Source organism: Urocitellus parryii, chromosome 8, assembly GCF_045843805.1.
Source record: "Urocitellus parryii isolate mUroPar1 chromosome 8, mUroPar1.hap1, whole genome shotgun sequence".
In the NCBI taxonomy this organism is placed as follows: Eukaryota; Metazoa; Chordata; class Mammalia; order Rodentia; family Sciuridae; genus Urocitellus; species Urocitellus parryii.
The window spans coordinates 19930231-19947433 of record NC_135538.1 but is presented as its reverse complement, the minus strand read 5'-3'; the positions used below and the strand labels follow the sequence as shown (position 1 = coordinate 19947433).

Here is a 17203-nt window from a genome sequence, read left to right as displayed (position 1 = left end):
TAGATGTCTTTCACCTCTTTAATTAAGTTGATTCCCAAGAATTGTATTGTATTTATTTGTTTGTTTGTTTATTTATTTATTTATTGAGGCTATTGTAAATGGGGTAGTTTTCCTCGTTTCTCTTTCTGAGTATTTGTCACTGATATACAGAAATGCCTTTGATTTGTGGGTGTGGATTTTATATTCTGCTACTTTGCTGAATTTATTTACTAGTTCTAGAAGTTTTCTGGTGGAATTTTTAGGATCTTCTAGGCATAGAATTATATCATCTACACATAGTGCCAATTTGAGTTCCTCTTTTCATATGTGTATTCCTTTAATTTCTTTTATCTGTCTAAATGCTCTGGCCAGTGTTTCAAGAACTATGTTAAGTAGAAGTGGTGAAAGAAGGCATCCCTAGCTTGTTCCGGTTCAATTTTTCTTCATTTATAATGATGCTGGCCTGGGGCCTTAGGCCAGCATAGATAGTCTTTATGAAGTAGAGATATGTTCCTGTTATCCCTAATTTTTCTAGTGTTTTGAACATAAAGTGGTGCTGTATTTTGGCAACTGCTTTTTCTGTATCTATTGAGATGATCATATAATTCTTATCTTTAAGTCTACTGATGTGGTAAATTACATTTATTGATTTCTGTATGTTGAACCAAACTTGCATCCCTGGGATGAATCCCACTTGATTGTGGTACATGATCTTTTTGATATGTTTTTGTATTTGATTTGCCAGAATTTTAGCATCTATGTTCATTAGAGATATTGGTCTAAAATTATCTTTTTTTTTTTAAATTTGTTTTTGCCTGGTTTTGGAATCAGGGTGATATTGGCCTCATAGAATGAGTTTGGAAGTGCACCCTCTTTTTCTATTTTCTTTTTTTTGAGTTTTTAAGCTTTTTATTTCAAAATGTCTTGCAATTAAATGAATTACTGTTCAGAAGTCTCCCACTTTTCATACAAAAATACTGTGCTACTGATACAGTTGAAAAAATTCAATGACTTCCCCTGGAGGAGAAATTCACAGGATCAACAGGTAACCTGACTGTCCCTACCACTGCTCAAGGCCTACATACCTGTCACCTGGGACAGGTTTTCTAGTACTGACCCACCATACACTTTTAGCCTCCAACACAGTCCTTGGAACAACAGCAATTTCCCATACTTCATGTAGAGCTGGATCTGGAAACAGTGATGCCAGCTCAAACTAGGCTTCTACCCCTCCTGCCTGCCCCATTCAGCCTAGCCACCAGGTGGGACAGTAACTGGCCTTGCCTGCTGCAAGGAAGCTCTGGAAGGTCATTCCTCAGGGCCTACAAAGGTCCGTGTCATAGTTACCATCCTCAGAAGATCCTGGCAAGAGTCCAGAGCAATGCAGTCAAGCCCCAAATGCAAAGAAAGATTTTGCTTTTCCATCAAGCTGGGTGAGGCAAGTTTGGGAACAGAAAGTAGTTGTCATGAAGTCTGTGTGGCCTGCTCTGGGAGGGAGGGAGGGTCCACAATCCTAGCCAAAGAGGCAGCTCATCCTGTGCACTATGGGAGGTAAAGGGACAAGAGGCACAAGGCCAGAAAAAGCCAAAGGGTCCAACAAAACTCTCCAGTTATGGGGAGGCTAGAAGGCATGTTCGCACTTAGCATCGCCTAACAATATCCAAGACCAACCAGGAGAGAAGAATCTCCAGTTTATACAACATTTAAAAAAGATCCAAATGTGATTGTGAGGTTATCCACACCTATACTTTTTCTCTCTGAAGGGTAGGTCGCAAGCATGACTGGTTCTGGCTGCCTCGTGAGGATTCGGAATCTTTTGTCTGCACCTCTGGGACAGGCAGTAGCAAATCATCCAGGTTCTACTGGATCGACCTTCCCACACACACCTGAGGTGATTCCCTTGCCTAGACACCCCTGGGGGCTTCTATAAAAGACCCTTAGTTCCCTTAGATGCATTGGCAGTTGTAGGCAGAAGGAAGACCTAGAGGGAGCCCAATGCCTCCCCAAAACGGATCTTCTGCCCTGCTTTCAGCCTGAAATTGAAGTCCTTGGGGGCCTCGAAGATGAGCACAATGGTGGAGCCCAAGTTGAATTCGCCCAGATGCTCACCCTTGCGCATGGGGACTCCCTCTTTGTTGGTGTGCGTCACAAAGCTGAAGTCGTTGTAGGACCCCTTGCTGTACCTTGGGCTGTTTGTGTGCAGGTCCCTGTCAAAGTAGATGCGAATGGAGCCCACGTTGGTGGCCCCCACAGCTGTCAGCGAGAAGAAGCCATGTTTCCAGTCTCCTGTCAAAACTACCCGTTCGTTATGGCAGAAGAGCTCTTTGATCCATCGAGCCATGCCAGGGTTCACTGACATCAGGGAGCCTGGGAAATGGCGCCGATGGGAGACAGTCCAGTCAGTGGGGGAGTGGAAGCAGTGGTAGTCCCCAGGGGCCAGGTATATGACACAGTGGTAGAGTTCATTCCCTTCCCGGGTAACCAGCTGGTTCCTGAAGGAGTCACATGAAGAGGCTGGTGGGAAAGGCAGGTCTTCCATGTAGGTGCGAGGGCCCAGGAATGACTCCAAGGAATAAGTGACCCCCTTCACCTGCTCCACCTCACAGTTCTTCACCTGCCCGAAGTTGAGGATCTTCCCATCCGATGGGCTGATCACACTGTGCAGCCCAGAGACAGGCCGGGCCTGTGGCTTCAGCTTGCGCCGGAAGAATTCACTGAGGTTGCGGTAGTGGTGCAAGTCCTCCACAGCAGCCTCCTTCATGTTCACCCCGAAGGTCCAGATGTACAGGCTATAGACAGGCCTTCGCAGCCAGTGCGGCAGCTCCACCTGGTTGAGGCGACCCCAGGCCCGTGACAGCAAACGTGTTGGCACTGACTTGTACAGGGCCACCTCCCAGTTACCGACAAGTTTGGGTGGAATCTCCAGTCCCAGCTTCTCAAGCTCTCGCTCCCTATATTTTTCATACTGCCGGTACCCTACATAACCACTTCCTGTTGCTAACAGAATAGGCAAGGGGCGCAGCCGGAATAAGGTTCGGGCAGTGGCAGTGTGAACTTTTCTGGTATCTGTGTTAAAAGCTCGAAGGGGCAACTTCCATAAGGACTGTAGGTAATGGCTCAGGGAAGTGTTTCCACAGTGACAGAAGCTGCTCCGCCAAGACGGGACTCCGCTCAGTAACCGTAGGCACCGCCGCCCCACGGCCGCCGCCATCTTTTCTCCTCCTCTTTTTCTATTTTCTGAAATAAATTGAAGAGTACTGGTATTAGTTCTTCTTTAAAGGTCTTGTAGAACTTGGCTGTGTATCCATCCAGTCCTGGGCTTTTCTTGGTTGGTAGACTTTTGGTGGCGTCTGGTATTTCATCACTTGAAATTGATCTGTTTAAATTGTGTATATCAGCCCGATTCAATTTGGGCAAATTATATGACTCTAGAAATTTGTCAATGCCTTCAATATTTTTTATTTTATTGGAGTATGAGTTTTCAAAATAATTTCTAATTATCTTATGTATATCTGTAGTGTCTGTTGTGATATTTCCTTTTTAATCACATATGTTAGTAATTTGAGTTTTCTCTCACCTCTTCATTAGCATAGCTAAGGGTCTGTCAATTTTATTTAGTTTTCAAAGAACAAACTTTTTGTTCTGTCAATTTTTTAAAATTGTTTCTTTTGTTTCAATTTCATTAGTTTTTCCTTTAATGTAATACCTCCCTCTGCTGATTTTCTTCATTGTTTTTCATTTCCTTTTCTTGGAATATTTTGCTGAGGATGTTCTGTAGTGCAGGCTTTCTAGTTGTATATTCTTTTAACTTTTGTTTACCATGGAAGGTTTTTTTTATTTCATCATCAAATCTAAACCTTAGTTTTTCTGGATATAAAACCTTGATTGGCATCCATTTTCTTTCAGAGCTTGATATATGTTGTTCCATGATCTCCTGGCTTTGAGGGTCTGGGTTGAAAAATCTGCTGAGATACGAATTGGTCTCCCCCTATATGTGATCTGATTCCTCTCTATTGTGGCTTTTAAGATTCTATCCTTATTCTGTATGCCAGGAATTTTCATTATAATGTGCCTTGGTGTAGATCTGTTGTAATTTTGTACATTTGGTGTCCTGTAAGGCTCTTATATTTAGTTTTCCAATTCGTTTTTCATGCTTGGGAAATTTTCTGATATTATCTCATTGAAGAGATTGTGTGCATTCCTTTGGTTTGAAACTCTATGCCTTCCTCTATCCCAATAACTCTTAGATTTGGTCTTTTGATGTTGTCCCATAATTCTTGAATGTTCTCTTCATGGTTTCTTACTATTTTTACTTTGTGATCAATGTTATTTTCCAGATTGTATGCTTTGTCTTCATTATCTGACATTCTTTCTTCCCAGTGATCTAGTCTGTTGGTTATGCTTTGTATTGATTTTTTTATTTGGTTTATTGTATCCTTCATTTCAAGGATTTCTGATTTTTTTTTTCAGAGTCTCTATCTCTCTCTTGAAGTAATCTTTTGCTACCTGTATTTGCTCTCTTATCTCTTTGTTGGAGTGATCAATTTTTGCCCGTATTTGCTCATTTATGTCATTCTTTAATTCACAGATCATTTTAGTTATGAACCTTCTGAACTCCTTCTCTGACATTTCATCAACTTCACTGTCCATGGGTTCTGTTATTGTAGTATCCTGGTTTGTTTGGGGCACTTTCTTCCCTTGTTTTTTCATGTTGTCTATGTGTCTTCCTTTCTTGCAATATGGATCTGAGATATTACAGTTTCTTTTCTATATTCTTGTAGTACCCATGCAGATTGTCTGTACCTCACCTTGATGTTGGGCTTCCACACCCTGCTGGTGTCTCTCAATGAATGCTACTGCATCTAAAGGTGGTGGCGGCAATAGCTGAGGCAACTCGAGTGAATAGTTAAGGTGCCCCAAGGTGGAAGCAATGACTTACAGAGATGGGGCTGAAAGGGTGGGCCTCACACCCCCTTTGGGATGCCTGCTCTGAGATGCAGCTGCTTCTAGGTCCTGTATGCTGTCAAAAAGTTAGGGGCTACTGCATGGGAAAGGCTATGGTGATGACTGCAGTGTCCCAAGATGGAAGTGGGTTAGGCTTAGGCTCCTAGGTGTGTGTGTGGGGGGGCAAACTTGAACCTACCTTGGACCTGGGTCCTTTGCAAGTCAGTGTGGATGAATCTGGGCCAGGCCTGGGCTCCCATGGTAGTCTGCTGGTTGGAAGAGGCCATCTTGTGCCAGAGGCTGGGCTCTGGCAGGTGTCTTCCTCTGGAGAGGTGGGCCCAGGCCTACTGTGAGCCGGGTCACACACAGGCTGGTGTGGGTGGATCTGGGCCGCTGGGCTTGACCTCCTTTAGTAGTCTGCTGGTCAGAAGGGGCAGTCCTATGCAAGAGGCTAGGCTCTGGTGGGTGTCTACCCTGCAGGTGGAGGAGTGGACCCGGGCCTACTGTGAGCCTGGGTCCTGTGTGGGCTGGTGTGGGTGGATCTGGCTGTAAATCTTTTATTTCTTCTTCTGCACAGCTGACATCTGCTAACTACCACTTTCCTCTCCTTTGGTCACTTTTTAAAAAATATTTCAAACTTTCTTTCACTTTCCCACCCTACTTTTTCTGTACTTAAGAAAACATAATTCCACTCAATAGTAGAATTATGTAATTCATAATCCCTGTTTATATTGCTGTGATTATTATCATCATTATTATTTTGGTTCTGGGGATTGAACCCCTGGTGCTTAATGACTGAACCACATCCCCAGCTGTTTTTACATTTTATTTAGAGACAGAATCTCACTGAGTTGCTTAGGGCCTCGATATGTTGCTGAGGCTGGCTTTGAACTCTCTATCCTCCTGCCTCAGCCTTCTGAACAGCTGGGATTGCAAGCATTCACCACCACACCTGGAATGTCGCTGTGATTATTAATATAGTAGATGACATAGTAGATGCTGATGTTGAATGCCTGATCTAGCCCACAGTTATATATTTCTGGCACCTATGTTAAATGCAGACACCACCATTTCTGTATAAGCAACCATTAGAATTATACATGTCAAAGTAGACACAGGGTGCATATCTTAAAACTATACATCGTGGGTGACATTAGTGCTACTCCTGGCTCCATACCACCATGCCCCACAGAGCAGAGGGAAGTGATTGTGACACTTCAAGATCAGAATGTAGAGATGCTGCTGCTGAGAAATACTCACAACTCAGCCACACAACAGTGAATCTCACCCCACACAAGGTCTAACTCCACCTGAGACAAAACAACTCATAGAATTGGGGAGACAAAAACATCAAACCAAAAACTACCCCAAGAAGGAACCAGAAAAGGGGAATTTTATGTCCTTTAATATAAAATTTGACATCTACTCCTATACCAAAACCAGAAAGGAATCCTAGAATTAAAAAGAACAAGCATATAAAAGAGGATTGTGAATCTATCTCAATTGATGCACAAGTCCAGGACCTCTGAAAACATGGGGAAGCAGGAAAACAAGTCTTCCGCTTTCCAAATTCACAATCCGCCCCCCGCCCCGAAAAGAACTTCACAGATATTGAAGAGGATGAAGTTTCAAAAGAAGATTACAAAACCCTGATCATTAACATGTTTAGTGAACTAAAAGAGGATCTATTAAATGAATTGAGAGAGCAAATAAGGGAGATGGAAGACCACATCAATAAAGAAACAGAAATCTTGAAAAGACAACAATCAGAACTCTTGACAATGAAAGACATAATGAATCAAATTAAAAATTCACTTGAAAGAACCACCAACAGGTTAGATTGCATAGAAAATAGACCTTCAACCCTTGACAGAATCTCAGGCCTTGAAGACAAAATACATGAATTTGAGAACACAGAATACAGTAAGGAAAAAGAAAAAAAAAAGAACATGGCTAAAATGTACAAGAAGTCTGAGAAAACATAAAAAAAAACCACAAATCTGAGAATAATTGGAATAGAAGAAACCATGGAGAGACAAGCTAAAATCTATTAGATTGAAACAGAAAAATTTTCACCATACCAGAAAAAAGAAAGACAACAATTTATATTAAAATCACTGGAAAAACTCTAGATAGAAAGAACTTACTTCAACATTATAAAGGCTATATGCCACAATCTCAAAGCCAACATCAGACTAAATGGAGAAAGACTGAAAGCTTTTCCTCTAAAATCAAAAACAAGAAAAGGATATGCATGCTCACCACTCTGTTCAATATACACCTTGAAATTCTAGCTAGAACAATCAAGAAAGAGAAGGAAATTAAAGAGAAGCATATAGGAAAACAGAAGTCAAACTATCAATGGTTGAAGGTGACATGATTGTGTATCTAAAAGACCCAAAAAGTTCCACCAGAAGATTCCTAAAACAGATAAATAGATTTAGCAAAGCAGCAGGATACAAGATCCACACTTATAAATGAATAGCTTTTCTATACTCCAACAGTGATTCATCTGAGAAAGAAATGAGAAAAATTATCTCCTTCACATTATTCTCAAAAATAACAAAATGAAACTGGAAATTAACGTAACCCAGGATGTAAATGATCTCTACAATGTAAACTACCACTAAAGAAAGAAATTGAAGAAGACATCAGAAGATAGAAAGGCTTCCCATGTTCTTGAATAGGTAAAATTTATATTGTTAAATGGCCATACTACCAAAGCAATTTACACATTCAAAGCAATCCCCATCAAAATACCAATGACATTCTTCATAAAACTTAGAAAAAATAATCTCATATTTTTGGAAGAATAAGAGATCCAGCCAAAGCAATTCTGAATAAGAAAAGTGATGCAGAGGCATCACAATACCTGATCTCAAATTATTCTACAGAACTATAGTAGTAAAACCAACATGGTGTTTGCCTCATAATAGACATGAAGACCAATGGAATAAAATAGAAGACACAGAGACAAATTCAAATTTTTTGCAGTCATCTGATACTTGAAAAAAGTGCCAAAGATAGACGTTGGATAAGAGACAGCTTGTACAATAAATGATGCTAGGAAAACTGGATATCCTGTGTAGAAGAATGAATTTAGTAATTTTTCAAGCAGTTCCAAGTCAAATTGAAATGGATGAAAGACTGAGAAATTATACCAGAAAGCTTGCAATGACTAGAAGAAAATTTAGGGTCCACACTCCATCATATAGGTGTAGGCACTGACTTCTCAACAAGATGCCCAAAGCACAAGAAATAAAACCCAAGAATCCAGAAGTGGGATACCAATCAAATTAAAAGCGTCTGCTCAGCAAGTGAAATAAGATAGTGAAGAGAGAACCTACAGAATGGGAGACATTTTTTTTTGCCAGTTATTCCTCTGACAGGGAATTAATATTCAGAATATACTAAGAACTCAAAAAACTTAACAACGAAAAAAAATTTTTTTAAAAATGCAGTCAATAAATGGACAAAAGAACTAAACAGAAACTTCTCAGAAGAAGAAACACAAATGGCCAAGAAATAAATGAATAAAGTTTCCTCTAGAAATTAGGGAAATGTAAATCTAAACTACAGTAAGAGTTAATCTCAGTAGAGTCAGAATGGCAATTAGCAAGTAAGCAAAATAATAATAATAATAATGCATGCTGCAAAGATATGGGGAAAAAGTTACATTCATACATTATTGGTGGGACTGAAAATTATTTCAGCCTTCCTGGAAAGCAATATGGAGATTCCTCAAAAAAACACTAGGAATGGAAACACCACATGACCCAACTATCCCATTTGTGAGTATTAATTCAAAAGAATTAAAATCAGTCTGTTACAATGGTACAGCTACCTCAATGCTTATAGCAGCACAATTCACAACATTCAAGTTATGGAATCAACCCAAATGAGTGGTATATATACAGAACAGCATTTTACTCAGCCATAAAGAAGAATGAAATAATGGCATTTGTCTGTAAAAGAATGGAAATGGAGAAATTCATGCTAAGTGAAATAAGCCAGACTCAAAAGATCAAGGGATGAATGTTTTACCTCATATATGGAGGCTAAAGCAAAATGAAGAAAAAAAGACAAGGGATTTAACATCACAAAGATATAAAGAAGACAAGTGGAGTCGAAATAGGAGAATTGGAGGGAGGAAGGAAGGCATCGGGAAAGAAATATGGAATATATCTAACAGAATTACATTATATACATATATAAATGTACCGAAGGAAATATGTCCTTTATGTATGTATAGAAAGAGCCAATCAAAATTAATAAAGGAATTAATAAAGGAAAATCAGCAGAGAGAGAAAAGGGGGATGGAGGAAAGGATCAGGGAGGGGGATGGGGTGTAAATCAAATTCCTTATATGTATAATTATGTCAAAAGGGACCCAGATACTATGTATAAATATAATGCTTCAATAAAAAGCAATATTACATTAAAGACTTTCATCTTAGAGTAGAATATTATATTCACGTTTTGGCAAATTATCCACTCTTATTTTAAATAAAATTTGTCTAAATTGTACTTACCTTTTATAAGTAGATAGACTTCAACCCTGTAAAGTACTTGATAAATCAAATGACTTTGATCTTTTATGTTTATCTTGTGTATTTCTTAATGTTTCATATTGACTAAGTTATATGATACTATAATGATTTATTTTCTGTAGCTCAACAAATGCCAAAAATAATCTATAATAGTGCATTAGATTTTAATAGTGCATTAGATTTTATGTAATTTTACTTGTATGACATGACCTGATTTATAGATGTTCCTTTCACAACTTATTTTAATTATTGTCTCAATTTAAAGTGTTATAAAGTTGGCAGCTTGTTAAAAAATCTCTTATTATTAAACTGACAGATGTTTTTGACTAAACTAATTTTCACATTAACAGAGAAGAAGGCATGATGATTATTTGTGATTGAAGCATTTTTGAAACAACATGAAGGATTTTCATTATAGGAACAGAAAATACATTACATTAACCTGAATTCTAAAAGGGAGAATTGCGAACTTGTGTTATAAATTATGAATGCTGAAATAATAAGAAAAAGTCACTGGACAATTAAATTAAACCAACTTTTATTTGCACAACAGTGAATCTGGTGGAATATAGAACAGTGTCTAAAGATATAGAAAATAGGCCTCTTGAGATTTTTTTTTCTTGATTCTCTGTTTTGATCCTGGAAAGTTGCTAATAGTTTGTTTAGGAGTTTTAAGGGAGTAGAGTTTCTGGCGTGCAGAAGGAACACAGTAGATATTTGTTGATTTCTTGCACTGTTCCACTCTTTATTCTTGACTCTTCCCACTCCCAATGTCCTATCCATCACCAAGTTCTGACCTTTGAACTTGCATCTTATTGTTGTCATCCTGGTTCATCCTGCTGTAGTTTATTCTTACAGTGTAGATTGCAACAGTTCAAATAGCCACTCTGCCTCAAGTCCACGCCAATTTTCATGTGTCAATGCTATCTTTTGGAAACACATCAGATGAAATTATTTATTCTATTTTATACTATTAATTAAAAAATGATGTCTTAATTCCAGTGTGATCAGTAATGTGTCTTGTGGCTACCTATGTGTCCTTTCTTACTCAAAACCATGTTCTTCTCCAATCCCTTACTAAAATCATTCTGGGCTCCATACAGCTCCCCCAGCAACTCTCTCTCCTCCTGGCGTGTGTACCTGCTTCTCCTTCCATCCAGAATTCCATTCCCAATTCAGGCCAGCTCATTTCTGTTCACTCCTTCCCAACTCAACGAGGCATTGCTTCACACTACCTTACCTTGACTTGTCCAGCGTGAATTACTGTGATCTTCTTTTTTGTTCTCAGAATATCCTGTGTAGCTGCCTATCATGACATTTGAGCACTGTACCATCATTGGCAACTAACTCATTTATCTCTTTCTTAGTAGATTGTTGGCTCCTCAAGGCATGTGTCCTATTTATCTGTGAACTGTGATTAATGGAAATCTAACTCAATCAATAAATTTAAGTTCTTTTTTCCTGTATCCCAGATTTATAACAGGGGAAATGCTTAGTCTGAGCACAATCAATAAATTCAGCTTAATTTTCTAGATTCTGAAGGTTGATGTCAAGAAAGGTGCACAGGGTTCTGATTGTGCTGTGTCCTTACCCTGTGGGTGCAAGAACTGCCTCCTGGAGGTACTGACACATGTTCATCTGTCAAAATTATGCTACCAGTTACCTGACTGCCCTCTGGAAGTACATTATCTCAAAGTAAAAATCTGTGGGCATTCTCTAAGACAGTGCTCTCCAACAGAAATACAATTAAAGCTACAGATGCAAGTTTCATTTTCTAGTAGCCTTATTAAAAGGATAAAAAGAACAGGGGAAAATAATTTTATTAATATATTGTCATTGCAACAAGTAACCAATATAAAAATCATTAGTTATATTACATTCTTGTTTTTTTGTACTTGATCTTTGAAGTATGCTATATATTTTATACTTACAGTGCATTTCAAACTAGCTAGCCACATTTCAAGAGCTTAAGAGCCACATATGATGAGTAGCTACCATATTGGACAGTATAGCTCTAGGATGTTGAGTAGGACACACTTAGAACAGGACCAACAATGTTTCCAGGGTTTCCCTTTGGGATTCTTGATGGTAAACTGAAATAATGTCTTTCCCTCCCTGAAAGAGACCACTAATGAAGAGGTGGTCCCAGAGCAGAATAATGAGTGAGAAAATATACATGAACAGTGTTACAGAATTAGAAGACTTCAGGAATCAAAATCCAAACAGAAAGTTCTAAGAGCCAGGGGTCCTGGGGAAGCACTTCCTAGACTATATAAAATGTAGCCCATGGATGTATTTACTTAAAAAAAATAAGATATTGTAAAATCTCTCTTACATGATAACCCATTCCCATTTCCTGTGAATATTTTATCATTCCAAGTCTTATTATATTGAAAAATATCTTTCCAGACATGTTTCTGTACATTCACAAGTACATATATGCACCTAGAAATATTTGGAATAATTTTGTTAATTTATACCATAATTATGCTGCGATTTGCATTTTTCCCTGAATAAAATATCTTGGAGACCTGTTCTATATACACCACACACACATAGCCAGTCAGGGTTTGGGCAAGAAGTAGAACTAATTCAAATGGCCCAAGAGACTTTAGTGAAAAGTCTGCCTGAGGAATGTGAAGGGTTGAGGAAACTAACTTAGTGGAATGAGTTACCAAGAGATTGGAAACAGGAATTAATGAAGATCTCATCTGGAAGGGGAATGAGGAGGATCATATTACCCGAGACAGTGACAGCCATCTGTTCATAGGGAATTCAAGTTCTGAATACATCAATGACCGGAAATGAGGTATCAAACAGGGAGAGAATAGGTGAGAAGTGGCCTGAGTTGTCTCACTTCTTGTTTTCTACTGGTGTCTCCTATTGGCTGTTATGGAAAGTCAGCCTGCAGTGGGGCTCAGGTGATGTAGTTTATAGAGGGCAATCTCCTAGGGATCAGTGCAGGGCAGAGAGAGACAGAGAATGTCTCTGAGGGTGGGAAAAAAGTGGAGAATAACTAGATAACCTACCTGACTTGTTGTACTACTAATACATATTCTTTCATACATGGATAGTCTTTAGTTTATTTAACCATTTTACCACTAATGGGTTTTGAGATTACTATAGTTTTTCTTTTCTAAACAATGCCACAGTAGACATTCTTGTACACAATGCTATTTTTTTTAAATGAAACTTTTTGATTTAATAATGCCAATTTCAAGAAATTAATCCAAAGAAAATGATCAGCAATACAGACAAAAGCATTCAAGAAAAAAATATATGAACATATCATTTACAATAGCAAAACATTTAAAACAACTTTACTTTACAATAATTTGCTCATTTATTTAACAAACATTTAATGAGTACCTAACTATGTGCCGCACTGGAGATATAGCAATGAACAAGTTACACAGAAAGCTAGACTAAGTACCTGCCCTCAATGGAGCTCACAGTCTAGTGGGGGCTGGAGAATAGAATATAAAAAAATAAAAAAGTGCATAAAATATTTGGCATTGTTACACTTTGATACAGACCATGAAGAAGACAGGAAGGAAGGGAGAGGGGATGAGTTATAGAGATGCGTCAGGAAAGGTCTGAGGTAGTAGCATAAGGCTATTTTTGTAGACATTTGTAAGTATGTATCTAGGGTAGATACTAGGAAGTTATTCGATAACTGTCAGCATCGTTTTCCGAAGTTACATTATCAATTATTCCCCAAATGTCAGTATGGGGGAGTAGCTGTGTCACTACAGAGTTGCCAATACTTGAAATCAAAGATTACAGAGCTTTTCTTAGCTACTTAACCTTGGATTTTTTTCCTTCTAAAATTCTAAGAACATATTGTTTATAGAATACATTTCAGGAAACATTGATGTCCTAGAGAGGGTAGTCTTTAGAACCATCCACTTAATAGCTATTTGGCATTGGTCAAATTGTTCAGCTTCTCTGAACTTTGGCTTCTTGGAATTAAAGATATAATATACTTTGCAGCTTTCTTAACAGGATTAAATATACTTAGGATGGTGTCAGGACCAGAGTAGAAACACAAGATGGTAGACTACACAAAGCAGGGAGCAGGGAAATGATATATTTTAACCAGATTTCAAAGGATCAGTGTCTTTTGTGATTCTTAAACTTTTCTACCAAGATTTCTCTAAGAACAGAGGAAGGTCAATTATGCCACAAAGGCCTAAAGATGTACATATTGAAGCTACCTGACATTCCTACAAGATTTTATGTTTTAAAAAATCATGTAAATGTTCAGTTCCAGTCCATAATTTTTTCATATTTATTTAAATATCAAATATTTTAAATTGTTAATTCAAATTATTATTTTTATTTCAAGCATTTGGGTATAAATTGTGAAAAAAATATGTCTTCCTTATCCTGTGATTTCAAGTAAATTGTTATTTATGCTGCATTAAGAAGCTCAGCCAGAAACAATGCTGCCTTATTTATTTAAGTATTAATTTTTAGGTACTATACTAGGAATCTGAAATAGTGCAGCAAAACAGACAAAGATTTTGTTCTTGAGGAACTTAGAGTTTAGTGGCATAGGCAGACAATAACAAGCAAATAAACACAAAAAGAAGGTGATTATACAGTATGATATTTACTCTGAAGGATCTTGTAAAAGAACCTGTGTAATAGAATGGAGGGAGCTTATTTTAAATGGGTTAGGAAAGGTATATCTGTGGAATCATCCCTTTAGCTGAGTGAAGAACGACAATGAGCTAGCCTTTCGAGGACCTGAGAGAAGAGCATTTTAGGCGCAGGGAACTGCAAGATCAAGGATTCTAGGTGGAAGAAGTTCTTGGCACATTTTGTTGCATGGTGGGAATTTAGTCTTGTGAGGTAAGGAAGAGGAAGGCCGAAGACAGATCATAGGAGGCTTTCTAGGTTATGTAAGGCAATTGAATTTTATCTCAAGAGCAACCCAAAGACAATATAAACTTTTACTAAGGGATTTGAATTTAATCATACATAATATGATTTGAATTTAAAAATTATTCTGTCATATGAATAATGGATCAGAGAAGAAGAAAACAGGAAGAGAAAGAACATTTAGAAGGTAGGTTGGAAGAGTGTGTAGGAGGAGAAGGTTTATAGAGGAATAAGTGGATTTTGAATACTTTGGGAGCCAAAACAGACAGGAGTTTATAATGGAAAGGGTGGAGGAAGGTGAGCCAACAGGAGTCGTTGTCAAGGATGGCATAGTTTTGAACTTGAGTCAGTTGAATCAAGGCTAGTGCCATTTGCCAAAATAGAGAGATTTGGAAGAGAAAGCTCAAGTCTCTTTTCAGATATATTAAGTGTAAAATGACTATTAAAACATCAACAGGAATATTTCAAGAGGGTTGATAATTATCAGGTACAAGAAGCCATTAGCTCAGTGGGTTTAAACCACCTGGAAGATTTGTTAAAACACCATTTGCTGGGGCTCATTCCCAGAGTTTCTAGAAGCTCTGAGGTGTAAGATGTTGAAAATAAGCATTTCTAACAAGTTCCCAGATAATGCTGATGCCACTGGTCCTCAACCGACGCTTTGATATTAACAGATAACCTGAAGAGAAAATCTAGACGAGAAAATGAAAAGGATATAGGATCAGGCCTAATGTTCTTGAGATTTAATTTCCAGGGCAGAGAATTATCCAGTTTTTAAAATTATCCTCAGAGGAAGTCCTCTTCCAAACTTCAAATAAACTTATTTATCTGGTTTCCAAATGGCTAGAAAGTCTAAGAAATCCAGAACTCAAGAATGATAACTAGGTGGCAGCGGCGGATTCCGGGACTTCGGGAACTTCTAATCTCCCTGTGTGTCTGTTGGTGCTGGGAATGGCAGGTTCCGGAAAAACCACTTTTGTACAGAGGCTTACGGGACACCTGCATAGGCAAAGCTGTCCACCTTACGTGATCAACTTGGACCCAGCTGTACACGAAGTCCCCTTTCCTGCCAATATTGATATTCGTGACACTGTGAAGTATAAAGAAGTCATGAAACAAAATGGCCTTGGGCCCAACGGTGGCATAGTGACCTCTCTCAATCTCTTTGCTACCAGATTTGATCAGGTGATGAAATTTATTGAGAAGGCCCAGAACACATCTAAATATGTCTTGATTGACACACCTGGGCAGATTGAGGTATTCACCTGGTCAGCTTCTGGGACAATCATCACTGAGGCCCTGGCATCCTCATTCCCAACAGTTGTCATCTATGTAATGGACACATCGAGAAGTACTAACCCAGTGACGTTTATGTCGAATATGCTGTATGCCTGCAGCATCTTGTACAAAACCAAGCTGCCTTTCATTGTGGTTATGAACAAAACTGACATCATTGATCACAGCTTTGCAGTGGAATGGATGCAGGATTTTGAGGCTTTCCAAGATGCCTTGAATCAAGAAACTACATATGTCAGTAACCTGACCCGTTCAATGAGCCTGGTGTTAGATGAGTTTTACAGCTCACTCAGGGTGGTGGGTGTCTCTGCTGTTGTGGGCACTGGCTTCGATGAACTCTTTGTGCAAATCACCAGTGCTGCAGAAGAATATGAAAGGGAGTATCGTCCTGAATATGAACGTCTAAAGAAATCGTTGGCCAGTGCACAGAGTGAACAGCAGAAAGAACAACTGGACCGCCTTCGGAAAGATATGGGCTCTGTAGCCTTGGACACAGGGACTGCCAAAGAGAGCAGATCTCCTGTGTTGGACCCCTCTGATTTAATCCTGACTCGAGGAACCTTGGATGAAGAGGATGAGGAAGCTGACAGTGATACTGATGACATTGACCACAGAGTTACAGAGGAAAGTCATGAAGAGCCAGCATTTCAGAATTTTATGCAAGAATCAATGGCACAGTACTGGAAGAGAAACAACAAATAGGAGATTTTAGGAAATTTCAGTTGATTCTAGAAGTCCCAGATTCTGGGACTCCATATGAAGAAACTATTCTTATTGCTGATTCAGGACTAGGATGAAGAACAATTTTCTTCAGAATAGCAGAATTTTTCTTTTGAGAGAATCTTATGACTCAGAAGAAGTCAGGGAGATGATTCTTGGAGCTGGCAGGTAGATATGTCAAGTCTGCCTTGGCCTTTCACTTACATTTATGCAAGGAACGATATACTGACTGCTTTTGGAAGCTGACATGCCTTCAAGCCTAAATTTTATCATTTGAACTTATATACTTCTGCTGGTGATAGAATACAGAGAGAACTTATCCTGGCAACCACTTTAGATCTTAGCCTCTACTTCCCCAGCACCATGTCCTCAGCTTATAACTGAGGACATGGTGCTGGGGAAGTACCATGAGTTGTTCTTTTAATAGAAAGGGAGAGGGGGACACATAAGCTTGTCCAGGGTAGCAGTGGAGTCTCCTTGGCAAGTCAGTGTTATGAAATATGTCTCACACTAGTAGCTCATTAGAGGACACCAAGTTTGTTGAAGAAAGTGGGCAGAACGTAAGATTTCTGAATAAGAATTCTCTTAAATGGTAACTTGGATAAAGAGTTTCTAATTATAACTTTATTCTAACCCTGCCTGCCTGTCATGATTTCAAATTAGAAAATTATATAGTAACAAATAGATTCCCTTGTAATTGAGGCTTAAATTCACATGTCTAAACCTGCCTGTTAAGGGGGTGATATTTACTGAAGCTTCCCACATATGCATAAGTGGAAACCAGGTACAGAGTCAGGCCCTGTTTGTATTGACTTTGAAGTTAATGC

At 38.7% G+C, this 17203-nt stretch overlaps 1 protein-coding gene and 1 pseudogene across 1 annotated transcript; one reads left to right on the top strand and one right to left on the bottom strand.

The window, feature by feature from the left end:
* Window positions 1-1799: 1799 nt before the first annotated feature.
* On the bottom strand, window positions 1800-3190 carry LOC144256579 (phosphatidylserine decarboxylase proenzyme, mitochondrial pseudogene; annotated as a pseudogene).
* Window positions 3191-15251: 12061 nt separating this feature from the next.
* Window positions 15252-16631, top strand: LOC113189028 (GPN-loop GTPase 1). The gene has a single exon (XM_077801869.1). The coding sequence runs from the start codon at window positions 15312-15314 to the stop codon at window positions 16356-16358; it is 1047 nt and encodes a 348-aa protein (XP_077657995.1). The 5' UTR covers window positions 15252-15311; the 3' UTR covers window positions 16359-16631.
* The last annotated feature ends 572 nt before the right edge of the window (window positions 16632-17203 follow it).